This window comes from Rutilus rutilus, assembly GCF_951802725.1.
Source record: "Rutilus rutilus genome assembly, chromosome: 6".
NCBI lineage: Eukaryota > Metazoa > Chordata > Actinopteri > Cypriniformes > Leuciscidae > Rutilus > Rutilus rutilus.
In genome coordinates, this window is record NC_140214.1 from 46,316,939 (window position 1) to 46,333,700 (window position 16,762).

Here is a 16,762-nt window from a genome sequence, read left to right on the forward strand (position 1 = left end):
ACTGCATTTTTTCATAGGTGATTATGACATGTTCCTGCAGACAGGTGTTTTATGACCCCATTCCCTGACCCAAACCAGTTACAATGCAGCTCCAGGACAAGGGCACACAATGACATGAACTTTGGCTAACTAAAGGGAAGATTTCAGTGTCTGATAAGTCTGAGGGTTGCACACCTGACAGGGCCTATGACATTGTTGCTTGTGCCATATTACACAACATTGCCAAAAAAAACAAACACTTTTCATTAAATGTTTAATAAAAGACAGATATGCTTAGTTCCTTGAGTTTTATTTCAATTGTTCTTTGTAAAGAAAAGCCAGTGGTCAAGTGCCTGCAACAAGAGATATTAGACACTAAAGCTAAAGCCTTATACACAAAAACAGCCATTTTAAAATCAATTCTGAATTTTACAGGAAGTCAATGTAAAGTCACTAAAATGGGTGACCTGTGGGATATGAGAAAAATGTAATCTCTCTTTTTTTTGTGCCAGTCTCACTGCAGCATTTTGGAGAATTTGCAGCCGAGAGATTGCAGTTTGAGGCAGGCCACAGTACAGGGAATTGCAGTAGAGATGGGAATTAGACTATAGATGGGAATAGCGAATCTGCCAGCTCGTTCTATTTTCGAGCTGTAAAGCACGCTGATGCGTCCCCTCAGTATGGCACAGTGGGTAATTGTTCCCCCATTGACGCAGTGCGAGTTCTCATTTGAAAGAGAACGTTCCTAATGTAATGGTTCCCTGAGAAGGAGAACGAGACACAGTGTCTTATTGCCATGCTTCTGTTATGCCTGTGATACGTCCCTTACAGACAAATAAGTGAATGACATCACTACACGGCATAGGCTATTATTAATATTTCCCCGTTGAGCTAATTTGTCACACATGTCCTATTGGACATGCTACATGCAACATGCTACAACAACTCCCTAGGCTCGCCAGGGTATCCCAGGTGAAAAAAAAGTTCACTAAAATACATTTTATTTAAGTGCACTTAGAGCACTTTAAGTACATTATGGAAGTGTACTATTTTCGTGCACTTATTTTGTACTTAATATACTAAAAGCTTATCTTTAGTACTTCTTAAGATAAACTTAAGATCATCTTATTGTACTCAACTGTGCTATTTTGAGACACACTGAAGATGAACTAAAGTGTATTTTTAATATACTATTTCAGCTTTTTAAAAAATGTATTTTCCCAGGTGAAAAAGACGTAGTATTAAATGTATTAAAAATATACTTGAAATACAAATAGTATGTTTATAATACATTTGTATTACCAACATGCTTATTTGAAGTGCATTAAAAATACATTGAATTGCATTTTAATATATTTCTAAAAAGTATACTAGAAGTACATTGGTAATAAATATATGCTTAATTATACTTTAAATAAATATTATCCAGGACAATAGAGAGCCTAAGTCCCTCCCCTTCCGGTCGACCACCATGGGACCTTAGTTCGGAAAAATATTGCATGATAGTCAATGGCGAGAGACAACAAATATTTTGATCTCGTTTGAATTGTGCCCTGATTTACACATATGATGTTTGTCAATTTAAAAGATATATAATAATCAAATCAATCATGACTGAAGTGAATGAAACTCCAGACACATTTCTGTCTCTTGAAAGTGCTGTTTGGAGTAAGCCTTCAGATGGGTTATGATCAGGCAAGAGCTTCAGTGATGAGTTACGCTGTTAAGCCTTCAGACGGGTTATGATCAGGCAAGAGCTTCAGTGATGAGTTACGCTGTTAAGCCTTCAGACGGGTTATGATCAGGCAAGAGCTTCAGTGATGAGTTACGCTGTTAAGCCTTCAGACGGGTTATGATCAGGAAGAGCTTCAGTGATGAGTTACGCTGTTAAGCCTTCAGATGGGTTATGATCAGGCAAGAGCTTCAGTGATGAGTTACGCTGTTAAGCCTTCAGATGGGTTATGATCAGGCAAGAGCTTCAGTGATGAGTTACGCTGTTAAGCCTTCAGATGGGTTATGATCAGGAAGAGCTTCAGTGATGAGTTACGCTATTAAGCCTTCAGATGGGTTATGATCAGGCAAGAGCTTCAGTGATGAGTTACGCTGTTAAGCCTTCAGATGGGTTATGATCAGGCAAGAGCTTCAGTGATGAGTTACGCTGTTAAGCCTTCAGATGGGTTATGATCAGGAAGAGCTTCAGTGATGAGTTACGCTGTTAAGCCTTCAGAAAGGTTATGATCAGGCAAGAGCTTCAGTGATGAGTTACGCTGTTAAGCCTTCAGACGGGTTATGATCAGGCAAGAGCTTCAGTGATGAGTTACGCTGTTAAGCCTTCAGACGGGTTATGATCAGGAAGAGCTTCAGTGATGAGTTACGCTGTTAAGCCTTCAGATGGGTTATGATCAGGAAGAGCTTCAGTGATGAGTTACGCTGTTAAGCCTTCAGAAAGGTTATGATCAGGCAAGAGCTTCAGTGATGAGTTACGCTGTTAAGCCTTCAGACGGGTTATGATCAGGCAAGAGCTTCAGTGATGAGTTACGCTGTTAAGCCTTCAGACGGGTTATGATCAGGAAGAGCTTCAGTGATGAGTTACGCTGTTAAGCCTTCAGATGGGTTATGATCAGGAAGAGCTTCAGTGATGAGTTACGCTGTTAAGCCTTCAGACGGGTTATGATCAGGCAAGAGCTTCAGTGATGAGTTACGCTGTTAAGCCTTCAGACGGGTTATGATCAGGCAAGAGCTTCAGTGATGAGTTACGCTGTTAAGCCTTCAGACGGGTTATGATCAGGCAAGAGCTTCAGTGATGAGTTACGCTGTTAAGCCTTCAGATGGGTTATGATCAGGAAGAGCTTCAGTGATGAGTTACGCTGTTAAGCCTTCAGACGGGTTATGATCAGGCAAGAGCTTCAGTGATGAGTTACGCTGTTAAGCCTTCAGACGGGTTATGATCAGGAAGAGCTTCAGTGATGAGTTACGCTGTTAAGCCTTCAGACGGGTTATGATCAGGCAAGAGCTTCAGTGATGAGTTACGCTGTTAAGCCTTCAGACGGGTTATGATCAGGCAAGAGCTTCAGTGATGAGTTACGCTGTTAAGCCTTCAGACGGGTTATGATCAGGAAGAGCTTCAGTGATGAGTTACGCTGTTAAGCCTTCAGACGGGTTATGATCAGGCAAGAGCTTCAGTGATGAGTTACGCTGTTAAGCCTTCAGACGGGTTATGATCAGGAAGAGCTTCAGTGATGAGTTACGCTGTTAAGCCTTCAGACGGGTTATGATCAGGAAGAGCTTCAGTGATGAGTTACGCTGTTAAGCCTTCAGACGGGTTATGATCAGGAAGAGCTTCAGTGATGAGTTACGCTGTTAAGCCTTCAGACGGGTTATGATCAGGAAGAGCTTCAGTGATGAGTTACGCTGTTAAGCCTTCAGACGGGTTATGATCAGGAAGAGCTTCAGTGATGAGTTACGCTGTTAAGCCTTCAGACGGGTTATGATCAGGCAAGAGCTTCAGTGATGAGTTACGCTGTTAAGCCTTCAGACGGGTTATGATCAGGCAAGAGCTTCAGTGATGAGTTACGCTGTTAAGCCTTCAGACGGGTTATGATCAGGAAGAGCTTCAGTGATGAGTTACGCTGTTAAGCCTTCAGACGGGTTATGATCAGGAAGAGCTTCAGTGATGAGTTACGCTGTTAAGCCTTCAGACGGGTTATGATCAGGAAGAGCTTCAGTGATGAGTTACGCTGTTAAGCCTTCAGATGGGTTATGATCAGGAAGAGCTTCAGTGATGAGTTACGCTGTTAAGCCTTCAGACGGGTTATGATCAGGAAGAGCTTCAGTGATGAGTTACGCTGTTAAGCCTTCAGATGGGTTATGATCAGGAAGAGCTTCAGTGATGAGTTACGCTGTTAAGCCTTCAGAAAGGTTATGATCAGGAAGAGCTTCAGTGATGAGTTACGCTGTTAAGCCTTCAGACGGGTTATGATCAGGAAGAGCTTCAGTGATGAGTTACGCTGTTAAGCCTTCAGACGGGTTATGATCAGGCAAGAGCTTCAGTGATGAGTTACGCTGTTAAGCCTTCAGATGGGTTATGATCAGGCAAGAGCTTCAGTGATGAGTTACGCTGTTAAGCCTTCAGACGGGTTATGATCAGGCAAGAGCTTCAGTGATGAGTTACGCTGTTAAGCTAAGCCTTCAGACGGGTTATGATCAGGAAGAGCTTCAGTGATGAGTTACGCTGTTAAGCCTTCAGATGGGTTATGATCAGGAAGAGCTTCAGTGATGAGTTACGCTGTTTCACAGAACCGAGATCTGCTGTGGTTGTAATGTTGGCTCCAGTAACAGGACACTTCACTTCACTGCAAATATCAACAGTGTTTCTCAGAAATCACTTACTGCTTTTGTTTTTATTTAAATAAATCAAGTTTTATTTTAGCTTTATCAAATTTAATATTTGAATTATTTTTAAATCAAATGTTAAATGTAGTTATTTTTATTTTTGAAATGGGTTCATTTATTATTTGTTTCAACCAAAATGTATTTATACCAATTTAAATCATTTTAATGTTGCATTTAAACAATGTTAAATTAATTTATTTTTATTATAATAAAATGTACAGTATTTAATCTCATTTTTATTTATTTTTTACAATTTCACACTTTTTCTCTCAACCTTCCCCCAGACTCCAGTTTGAAAGTCGTATCAGTCGTCTTTTAAATTACTGAAAGAGGCTGTAAGAGATTCTCTTCAATTTCTTTCTATCTTGAGTTAAATATTCATTCAATTCATTCAATTGATTCAGACTCTTAAGCTGTGCTGCACCAGTTTACAAGGAAGGTTTATTCAGAGATATAAAACACTGAGATGTCCTGTACTTACATACAAAAACTAGACTTGAGAACAAATATTTACAAAATCATATTTACTGCCTTTCAACATATTAATGCCCAGAAATATTGAAAATCCAGCGTCTCGTGTCAGTCTGTGCTCGTGTGAAGGACAGACTCAACTCTCTCTCTCTTCCGATCACTGCTGTACATGGTGTCGTGACTCACTCACTCACTCACTCACTCACTCACTCACACACACACTCACTCGTGTCTCAGCTGAGCATGGTGAGGTGCTGGCGGTGGATATGGTCCTGCTCCAGCTCCTCGTGACTGGGATGCCAGAGTCGGGTCAGGATCCGCTCCATGTTGAGCGCGTACATGCTGTGAGATGGCATCACCCTGCGCTGGACCTGCACACACACACACACAATATCACTCTAACTACACACACCCAATCTGAAAGCTCGAATCACCACAGAAACCAGGCGTCTGTGAGAAGAACAGTGGAAAACCTGAGCAAAGTCCCAGTAACTGAAGGTCTGCTGAACAGATGCACAAATACATTGTCGCCTTCATTTATACAGTGATAATAGGAGATTACAGTAACAGAGATTGTTCTGGCTTTAATAAAGTTATTGTCCAGATAAAGTTAGTTTTGATCGATTCACTTCCGTTGTAAAGATCATTAGTTATTAACTTAGGGGCCGCTAACACAACACCGTTCTCACAGGAAACAGAAACTTTTAATGTGTTCTGGCCGTTCATTCGCACAACACCAGTGTTTGGAGATCGAGAACACAATTTTATTAATTTATTCAGCAAATGTGTTTCCATCTTAGTTTATGTGTGTTATCGGATAAAACAATGATCTGCTTTAATTGCAGACGTTTGTATGTGCATTTTCAGAACTGATGCACATCTTGGCGGGTTTTTTTAATGCGATGTCCCAAAATGCACATACAAGCAGTTGTCTGGAAACACAGCTAGAGACATGTTCAGTCCCTGGTTTACAGTAGCGCAGTTGAACTGTGACAGAGGCACAGTATGAATAAAGCACACTGACCACATTATGAATTAGAGTTATGGATTATTGTTGTGTGTTCAGTCGCACCTGCAGGGCTTCCAGCAGGTCGTATCCGCTGATGGGCGGCAGTGGAGGCGGGACACGGTCTCCTGAACACGCCAGCAGGAGAGCGGCCTGTTGCTCCGCATCATCCGGAGACACCTGAGGAGGAGGGCCGGCAGGAAGTGATGCGCTCGGGGGAGGCCTGCCACACACACACACACACACATTTATAATTAACTATATTAAATTACACAAATATACTTAAAATATTTAATCTCACTTTATTAACCAGTGTCTTCGCTGCTGACCTTCAATGATCTAATTCATACTAATAAGCAAAAATGACTTTAGATTTAGAAATAAGAGTGTTGAACTTCCTTCTCCTGTATCCTATTGTTCTTTAATCCAGAACAGAAGCTGAAAGGTTTGTTTGAGTGGCGCCCTCTACTGTACTATACTGTACCCTACCTCCACTGTCCTCCACCTCCACTGTCCTCTACTGTACACTACTGTATACTCCTGAACTCTACTTCTACTGTACACAACCTCTACTGTACACTACTGTACTATACTGTACCCTACCTCCACTGTACCCTCCCTCTACTGTCCTCTACTGTACACTACTGTACACTCCTGAACTCTACTTCTACTGTACACAACCTCTACTGTACGCTACTGTACTGGAGTAAATATGCATTTGCTTCAGCCTGAGGATTATTCATTTCACTTCTGGTGTGAAAGGGCCTTAACATTCGCCAAAAATACAACTTTTTTTTGGGAGTAAGGCACTACTGTAAGGAAGTAAGGCACTACTGTAATGAAGTAAGGCACTACTGTAATGAAGTATGGCACTACTGTAATGAAGTATGGCACTACTGTAATGAAGTAAGGCACTACTGTAATGGAGTAAGGCACTACTGTAATGGAGTAAGGCACTACTGTAATGAAGTATGGCACTACTGTAATGGAGTAAGGCACTACTGTAATGAAGTAAGGCACTACTGTAATGGAGTAAGGCACTACTGTAATGGAGTAAGGCACTACTGTAATGGAGTAAGGCACTACTGTAATGGAGTAAGGCACTACTGTAATGGAGTAAGGCACTACTGTAATGAAGTATGGCACTACTGTAATGAAGTAAGGCACTACTGTAATGAAGTAAGGCACTACTGTAATGGAGTAAGGCACTACTGTAATGGAGTAAGGCACTACTGTAATGAAGTATGGCACTACTGTAATGAAGTAAGGCACTACTGTAATGGAGTAAGGCACTACTGTAATGGAGTAAGGCACTACTGTAATGCATGACTGTTAAAGTAACTGTCCTGAACACTGGTGCTGAGTGAGGGCTAAGAGGAGGAAGAGGACGTGCCGCTCTGTGACGCTGAGGTAGGCCGGCAGACTGTTCTTCAGGTACGGCCGCGGCGTGACGTCACTGCCGAACGCGTACTGGAAGTGTCCGTCGCGCAGACGATAGGCTTTCCTCCGCGAGACCAGCGCTGTCAGGATATCCTTCAGATGGACCTGCACAAGACAACCAGAACTCATGAGCACATTCATCACGCTTCACTCTCACTTACAGGATAAAGATATTACAGGTCTCGTAGTGGCACCCGTCTTGTCTTGTGTTTGATCAGCGTAGTCTCTCTTACAGCTGTGTGTGTTCAGCTCTTCCACAAATGCCTGATTTTCATTCATATTATCGCCAAGATCTAATATTAAGATATTATTAACATTAACATCATAGTTTGTGTTATACAAGCAAATTTGACAAAGGCTTGTTTATATAAAGTTCAATTAATGCATGATGTTTCTAAAGTTAATGGGTAATTGTGTTAAACTAGATAAAGTTTGATGATGAATGTGCTTGAAAATGCTCGGGTTGTTTTACTATTTTCATAACAAGTCGGCACAAATCCTCCCTAAACAAAACATGCAAATCACAATGGGCCTAAAAGAGGCTTTATTTTCTGTATGCAATATATATATATATATATATATATATATTTATACTTAACGTCCATGAGACGTTTTAGCAAGATCGACCCATGAAGAGCATGAGTTATGAATGCATGAGCTGTTATGAATGTATGAGTTGTTATGAATCTACAAGTTATGAATGCACGAGCCGTTATGAATGTACAAATTGTTATGAATGCATGAGCTGTTATGAATGTAGTTGTTATGAATGCATGAGCTGTTATGAATGTACAAGTTATGAATGTTCAAGTTGTTATGAATGCATGAGCTGTTATGAATGTACAAGTTGTTATGAATGCATGAGCTGTTATGAATGCATGAGCTGTTATGAATGTACAAGTTGTTATGAATACATGAGCTGTTGGGAATACATGAGCTGTTATGAATGTACAAGTTGTTGTGAATGTACAAGTTATGAATGTAGTTATGAATGCACAAGCTGTTATGAATGTAGTAATTAATGTAGCTGTTATGAATGCACGAGCTGTTATGAAGGTAGTTATGAATGTAGTTGTTATGAATGCATGAGCTGTTATGAATGTAGTTGTTATGAATGCATGAGCTGTTATGAATGTAGTTGTTATGAATGCATGAGCTGTTATGAATGTAGTTGTTATGAATGCATGAGCTGTTATGAATGTAGATGTTATTGAATGCATGAGCTGTTATGAATGTAGTTATGAATGCATGAGCTGTTATGAATGCATGAGCTGTTATGAATGTAGTTATGAATGCATGAGCTGTTATGAATGTAGCTGTTATGAATGCACGAGCTGTTATGAAGGTAGTTATGAATGTAGCTATTATGAATGCATGAGCTGTTATGAATGTAGTTGTTATGAATGCATGAGCTGTTATGAATGTAGATGTTATTGAATGCATGAGCTGTTATGAATGTAGTTATGAATGCATGAGCTGTTATGAATGCATTAGCTGTTATGAATGCATGAGCTGTTATGAATGTAGTTATGAATGCATGAACTGTTATGAATGCATGAGCTGTTATGAATGTAGTTATGAATGCATGAACTGTTATGAATGTAGCTGTTATGAATGCACGAGCTGTTATGAATGTAGCTATTATGAATGCACAAGCTGTTATGAATGTAGTTATGAATGCATGAGCTGTTATGAATGTAGTTATGAATGCATGAGCTGCTATGAATGCATGAGCTGTTATGAATGTAGTTATGAATGCATGAGCTGCTATGAATGCATGAGTTGTTATGAATGTTTGAGCAGTTATGAATGTTTGAGCTGCTATGAATCTACGAGTTATGAATGTAGTTGTTATGAATGCATGAGTTATGAATGTATGAGTTATGTATCTACGAGTTATGAATGTACGAGCTGTTATGAATGCATGAGCTGTTATTATTGTAGTTATGAATGCATGAGCTGTTATGAATGTACGAGTTATGAATGCACAAGCATGCTGTTATGAATGTGTTTGTTATGAATGCATGAGCTGTTATAAATGTATGAGTTATGAATGCTTGAGTTGTTATGAATGCATGAGCTGTAATGAATGTATAAGTTATGAATGCATGAGCTGTTATTATTGTAGTTGTTATGAATGCATGAGCTGTTATGAATGTACGAGTTATGAATGCACAAGCATGCTGTTATGAATGTGTTTGTTATGAATGCATGAGCTGTTATAAATGTATGAGTTATGAATGCTTGAGTTGTTATGAATGCATGAGCTGTAATGAATGTATAAGTTATGAATGCATGAGCTGTTATGAATATACGAGTTATGAATGCACAAGCTGTTATGAATGTAGTTGTGATGAATTTAGTTGCGATGAATGTAGTTATGAATGCACGAGCTGTTATGAATGCATGAGTTAAGAATGTTTGAGCTGAGTTGTTATGAATGTAGTTGTTATTAATGAATGAGTTATGAATCTACGATTTATGAATGCATGAGTTATGAATGTACAAGCTGTTATGAATCTACGAGCTGTTATGAATCTACAAACTGTTATAAATATGCGAGTTATGAATGATGAGCTGTTATGAATGCATGAGTTATGAATGCGTTATGAATGCACGAGTTATGAATGCATGAGCTGTTATGAATGTACAAGTTGTTATGAATGCACAAGCTGTTATGAATGTAGTTATGAATGCATGAGCTGTTATGAATGTAGTTGTGATAAATGCATGAGCTGACTGCACAGGCTGTTATGAATGCATGAGTTATGAATGCATGAGTTATGAATGCAGGAGCTGTTATGACTGCTGACCTCCAGAGCACACAGCAGGCTGCTGACGGCGTCCTCGCTCACGTTGTCCAGGCCCATCTCGAAGGCGCTGACCATCATGCGCGCCTCCATCTGTCCTCTAGTGGGCAGCAGCAGCGTCTGTGCGCTGAGCCGTAGCTCATCGTCCTCTGCCTCCCGAGGGCTGAACGCCTGCGCCGCCTGCAGGGGGTTCTGGGGCTGGAAGCGGTGCTGCGACACACACACAGACCATGCTTACAGCGACAAACACACAGACCACGTTTACTGCGACAAGACTACTCTAGACCAGCAACAATTCTCGTCCTCATGACTATAACGCCAAAGCACATCATGATACGTATATACAGTACAGTAATACACCACTGTAATAACATCTGCTGCTTTAAGACACACTTCAGTAATATCAGTTTGACTGCACTGACACTCTTGAAGCTTGTTTCTGACACAGAACAAAAAAATAAAGGCAATTGCAACTCATAATTTTTTTTTCTCATGATTCCGAGTTTTTATCTCGTTATTCCGACTTTTTTCCTCATGATTCCAAGTTTCTCTCACAATTCCAACTTTTTTCTCACGATTGTGAATTTAAATCTCGAAATTACAACTTTCTCACAAATGCCAATTTATACATCATAATTCCGACTTTTCTATCGATTGCGAGTTTATATCTCGCAATTCTGCTTTTACACCTCGCAAATATGGCAGAAACAAGTTTCCATTGCTCTCAGATGAGAACAAAACTTGATCTGAATAACAACACAATCATCTTCTGTAGAGCTGCTTTACAGCTGAAATAGAATTTGTCTCAAAAGCCGGGTCTCCACTGCAGGATCTTTCCCCAGGATCTAGGGACTTTGGGCTGGGACTCGGTGTGTTTCCACTGCAGGATCTTTCCCCAGGATCTAGGGACTTTGGGCTGGGACTCGGTGTGTTTCCACCGCAGGATCTTTCCCCAGGAACTAGGGACTTTGGGCTGGGACTCGGTGTGTTTCCACCGCAGGAACTTTCCCCAGGATCTAGGGACTTTGGGCTGAGACTCTGTGTGTTTCCACCGCAGGAACTTTCCCCAGGAACTAGGGACTTTGGGCTGGGACTCGGTGTGTTTCCACCGCAGGAACTTTCCCCAGGAACTAGGGACTTTGGGCTGGGACTCGGTGTGTTTCCACCGCAGGAACTTTCCCCAGGATCTAGGGACTTTGGGCTGGGACTCGGTGTGTTTCCACCGCAGGAACTTTCCCCAGGATCTAGGGACTTTGGGCTGGGACTCGGTGTGTTTCCACCGCAGGAACTTTCCCCAGGAACTAGGGACTTTGGGCTGGGACTCGGTGTGTTTCCACCGCAGGAACTTTCCCCAGGAACTAGGGACTTTGGGCTGAGACTCTGTGTGTTTCCACCGCAGGAACTTTCCCCAGGATCTAGGGACTTTGGGCTGAGACTCGGTGTGTTTCCACCGCAGGATCTTTCCCCAGGAACTAGGGACTTTGGGCTGAGACTCTGTGTGTTTCCACCGCAGGATCTTTCCCCAGGAACTAGGGACTTTGGGCTGAGACTCTGTGTGTTTCCACCGCAGGAACTTTCCCCAGGATCTAGGGACTTTGGGCTGAGACTCTGTGTGTTTCCACCGCAGGAACTTTCCCCAGGATCTAGGGACTTTGGGCTGGTACTCGGTGTGTTTCCACCGCAGGATCTTTCCCCAGGAACTAGGGACTTTGGGCTGGGACTCGGTGTGTTTCCACCGCAGGAACTTTCCCCAGGATCTAGGGACTTTGGGCTGAGACTCTGTGTGTTTCCACCGCAGGAACTTTCCCCAGGATCTAGGGACTTTGGGCTGGGACTCTGTGTGTTTCCACTGCAGGAACTAGGGACTTTGGGCTGGTACTCGGTGTGTTTCCACTGCAGGAACTAGGGACTTTGGGCTGGTACTCGGTGTGTTTCCACTGCAGGAACTAGGGACTTTGGGCTGGGACTCGGTGTGTTTCCACTGCAGGAACTTTCCCCAGGAACTAGGGACTTTGGGCTTGTGCTCGGTGTGTTTCCACTGCAGGACCTTTCCCCAGGAACTAGGGACTTTGGGCTGGGACTCGGTGTGTTTCCACTGCAGGAACTTTCCCCAGGAACTAGGGACTTTGGGCTGGGACTCTGTGTGTTTCCACCGCAGGATCTTTCCCCAGGAACTAGGGACTTTGGGCTGAGACTCGGTGTGTTTCCACCGCAGGATCTTTCCCCAGGAACTAGGGACTTTGGGCTGGGACTCTGTGTGTTTCCACCGCAGGATCTTTCCCCAGGAACTAGGGACTTTGGGCTGAGACTCGGTGTGTTTCCACCGCAGGATCTTTCCCCAGGAACTAGGGACTTTGGGCTGAGACTCTGTGTGTTTCCACCGCAGGATCTTTCCCCAGGAACTAGGGACTTTGGGCTGAGACTCGGTGTGTTTCCACCGCAGGATCTTTCCCCAGGAACTAGGGACTTTGGGCTGGGACTCTGTGTGTTTCCACTGCAGGAACTAGGGACTTTGGGCTGGTACTCGGTGTGTTTCCACTGCAGGAACTAGGGACTTTGGGCTGGTACTCGGTGTGTTTCCACTGCAGGAACTAGGGACTTTGGGCTGGGACTCGGTGTGTTTCCACTGCAGGAACTTTCCCCAGGAACTAGGGACTTTGGGCTGGGACTCGGTGTGTTTCCACTGCAGGAACTAGGGAATTCGGGCTGGGACTCGGTGTGTTTCCACTGCAGGAACTTTCCCCAGGAACTAGGGACTTTGGGCTTGTGCTCGGTGTGTTTCCACTGCAGGACCTTTCCCCAGGAACTAGGGACTTTGGGCTGGGACTCGGTGTGTTTCCACTGCAGGAACTTTCCCCAGGAACTAGGGACTTTGGGCTGGGACTCGGTGTGTTTCCACTGCAGGACCTTTCCCCAGGAACTAGGGACTTTGGGCTGGGACTCGGTGTGTTTCCACTGCAGGACCTTTCCCCAGGAACTAGGGACTTTGGGCTGGGACTCGGTGTGTTTCCACCACAGGAACTTTCCCCAGGAACTAGGGAATTCGGGCTGGGACTCGGTGTGTTTCCACCACAGGAACCAGGGTCTAAATGAAGTTCCAGGTAAATATTTCCCCCTCTCAAAGTCCCTGCTTGTGAGGTATTACTTTTTCAAAGTTCAGGAACTTTCAGGGGTGGGACTTGGGCGCTGAACATGCTAACTGGTTGCGTTCATGCTGTATTTTGATTGGTTAACTCCACGCAGCATTTCATCTGTTGCGGTGCGTGCAGTAACAGGTGTTTGCTATCCGAATCAACAATGGAGTTTAAAAAATACAACCAATGGACCGGCGATGAGGTTCAGGCTTTATTAAGCTTAAATTCAGAGGATGAAATCCAGCAGGAACTGGAAACTGCGGAGGAAACACAGACAGCAACAGGTCTGGGGAAAAAAGATCCTGGGACAGATTGTTCTGGGTAATTTCGGTGAAAACACGGCTATATTTAATGAAGTTTGCATCATTAACACTGTTATTTTCATATTTATCACTGTGAAGCTGCTTTGAAACAATCTGTATTGTATAAAGCACTAAAGAATTAAAGCTGACGTTACTATTTTCTAACTTAATTAAAATTATCCGTAAGAGTAGTTTTTATAAAATTACAGTAACTTTAGTACTACAGGCAATAAAAGACAGAATCATCGATAATAAGAGGAAATAAAAAGCCACATTACGTTCAGGCAGATATTGGAGTAAATATGAGCTTAACTGTCATGAGAATAAACTCACATTGCACTAAATCATGAGGGTTCAACTCCTTTATGCACAATATAATTTCTTTTTAACTAAGTGAGACCTATATTTGAGAATATGGTAATGATGTGAGTGAGACAACAGAACTAACATCGAATTTCTGCCGAACGGAGGGGAACTTCTTCTTGCCTCGGTTGGGTTTGCCTGGTTTAGATGCGGATCCGCCAGTCCACTGCAGCGCCCCCGCGCCTTCTGCACACACACACACACACACACACACACGTCAGCCACACACACAGTAAACCCCTGATGAGGCAGCAGACTTGCGAGTGCTGGAGTACCTGAGGTGGAGACGATGATCTGGCAGCGGGTGAGAATGGCCAGGAGGAAGTCATTGTGCACATGGACTGTGGAGGGAAACACACGAGTGTGAGCTGCAGTCGATGAGGTCAGCACGAGCCCTGCAGGCGTGTGACACGCGTGACCTTACCGTGGTCCTGCGTGACCTTACCGTGGTCCTGGGCCAGCAGACGCCGGGCCTCCGTGTCAAACTCCTCCTTGCTGATCTTCTGCTTGAACCACAGCTTCAGATTGGCCCAGTAACTGTGAACGAGAGCAGCTCATGAACACACACGCAGATAAACATCGGTGTGAACGGACAAACACACACACACACACACAGATAAACATCGGTGTGAACGGACAAACACACACACACACACACACACACACACACACACACACACACACACACACACACACACACACAGAGAAACATCAGTGTGAACGAACGAACACACACACACACACACACAGAGAAACATCAGTGTGAACGGACCATCACACACACACACACACACACACACGGAGAAACATCAGTGTGAACGGACCATCACACACACACACACACACACACACACACACACACACAGTGTGAACGCACATGATCACCGCATGAGAAAATAATCAGGCTTCTATAAATCATAACTGTGATACGCGTCAAAAATTTGACATTGTGGACATTCATTTCAATATTTCAATCTCATAACTTACTATGTCAATTTGGAATTTATCATATTTCGACACTTTATCTCATAATTATGACTTTTTGTCAATTATGATTTAGTGTGTCAATTTCAACTCTTTATCTCATAATTATTAGTAAGAAATTTTTATTTTGTTTTTTTATTTCATAATTATGACCTATAAGTATATCATAAATTCAGCTTTTTGTCAATTATGACAGTATAGCCTATCACACGCAACTTTGTCAATTATGACATCATAAATTCAACTTTCAATTATGACTGTCAAAACTTATTTTAGCTTATAATTATGACTTAGAATATCATGATTTTCTCTTTTTATCTCATAATTTTGACTAGTATATTAGAAATTCAACTTGTCATAATTGAGTTAAGTCGCAATTTCAATGTGTTATATCTTAATTTCTAATTGATTACGATTTGCCAAAGCATGACTTAATTCTCTTTATTTATTTATTTGAACACATTAATAAAAGAATATACGTGAAATATTGATGTTTTGATTGTATTATTCTGTGAGCTGTGACTCAAAGCCAGCACTGCGATCACAGTCAGTGTGAAGGACTCAGAACTGATGATAATGAACATGTTTTAAAAAAAACTAAATTACCATTCAGTGTGTAGGCAGTGAAATTACATTTCCATTTAAGTTGTATTAAAACCCAAACAATATACAGTCAAAGTGAGATTTGAAATGTCATAAAAGTGCTAAAAATATCTTCAAAACAAAGTTTGCAGCTCAATATACTGGCAGAAAAGCTCATATTCACCGAATATTCAAATGCTGTCATTAAAATAACTGTGAAGCATCTGAAGACACAAAAGAAAAGTGTTGTTAATAAACCTTAACAGTTACTCGGTCAGTGTTTACAGTCATCGCTCATTCTGAACAGCACACATGTCGGTATTGCTGAGCCAGTGACCGAGGGTTTTGCCGCTCATAAACACTCACTGTTTAACATTATTTACCGCTCATAAACACTCACTGTTTGACATTATTTAGCGCTCATAAACACTCACTGTTTGACATTATTTACCGCTCATAAACACTCACTGTTTGACATTATTTAGCGCTCATAAACACTCACTGTTTGACATTATTTACCGCTCATAAACACTCACTGTTTGACATTATCTCCGATAGCATCGGTTAAATTCTTCTTGGCGATCTCTAGTTCACTCGCATGAGCGGCCATTGTTACCGATGACGCGTTCTTCTTCTTCTGCTGGTCGTGTCTTGGCGCGTTACAGACCATCGCATGGTTCACACCGCCACCTACTGTATTCATGTGTGTAAAAGTATGGCTTTATTAATCCTCCAGTTTCATGTAAACATTCAACAATGCCCTAGTATGTCTTTAAAATCCCATTTCCTTTCAGTTCTGATAAACCACTCTTTAAGTTATTTTCTTTCTTCTCTAAATGTCCCCCGATTTATTTAAATAAATAGCATGTGTTTCTCCCCCTTCTCTTTTTGATCGCCATGGTGCTGGTACTGCTTGTGTATGTACTGGTCAGTTTGACAGTCATTTAACAAGCCTAATGTATGAAAGCAGCTCATAAAAATGATAGATTAGAATGGAAAACAAATAGCAAAAGAGTTGGATGTCGTTAAACATAAACATGTTTTTTTTTAACTACACCTGCGTGACACAATATAACCTGAAGATTTGCTGTCACAAAACTACAGATTTGTAGGTTTAAACTGAAGGTGTCAGAATAACCAGAGAGAAATAGCAAATGAAAGCTGATCTTGAGGTGGGATGGCGTCGCTCATCTGTGCCAGCGGAGGGCGCACTGCACCTGAGTGACTGGGCCGTGATGAGGGCTGTCTGAACACTGAGTGACTGGGCCGTGATGAGGGCTGTCTGAACACAAATATCAA

General features: G+C 42.1%; 1 protein-coding gene across 1 annotated transcript; it reads right to left on the minus strand.

The window, feature by feature from the left end:
- Positions 1 to 4,790: 4,790 nt before the first annotated feature.
- On the minus strand, positions 4,791 to 16,154 carry tada1 (transcriptional adaptor 1). Its single transcript, XM_084412273.1, has 8 exons — positions 16,000 to 16,154; positions 14,343 to 14,434; positions 14,173 to 14,238; positions 13,983 to 14,083; positions 10,102 to 10,308; positions 7,242 to 7,393; positions 5,915 to 6,071; positions 4,791 to 5,213 (listed from the first exon to the last, which is right to left on the minus strand). The coding sequence occupies exons 1-8, from the start codon at positions 16,131 to 16,133 to the stop codon at positions 5,076 to 5,078; spliced, it is 1,047 nt and encodes a 348-aa protein (XP_084268399.1). The 5' UTR covers positions 16,134 to 16,154; the 3' UTR covers positions 4,791 to 5,075.
- Positions 16,155 to 16,762: the final 608 nt, after the last annotated feature.

Bases quoted from the DNA above. Each gene is read 5' to 3' on its own strand.
- tada1 (XM_084412273.1), bottom strand. From the start codon at position 16,133: ATGGTCTGTAACGCGCCAAGACACGACCAGCAGAAGAAGAAGAACGCG. The intron at 14,435-15,999 runs GTGAGTGTTTAT...TCTCGTTCACAG, and splicing joins ATCGGAGATAATGTCAAACA to TTACTGGGCCAATCTGAAGC. The intron at 6,072-7,241 runs GCACGTCCTCTT...TGTGTGTGGCAG, and splicing joins TACCTCAGCGTCACAGAGCG to GCCTCCCCCGAGCGCATCAC.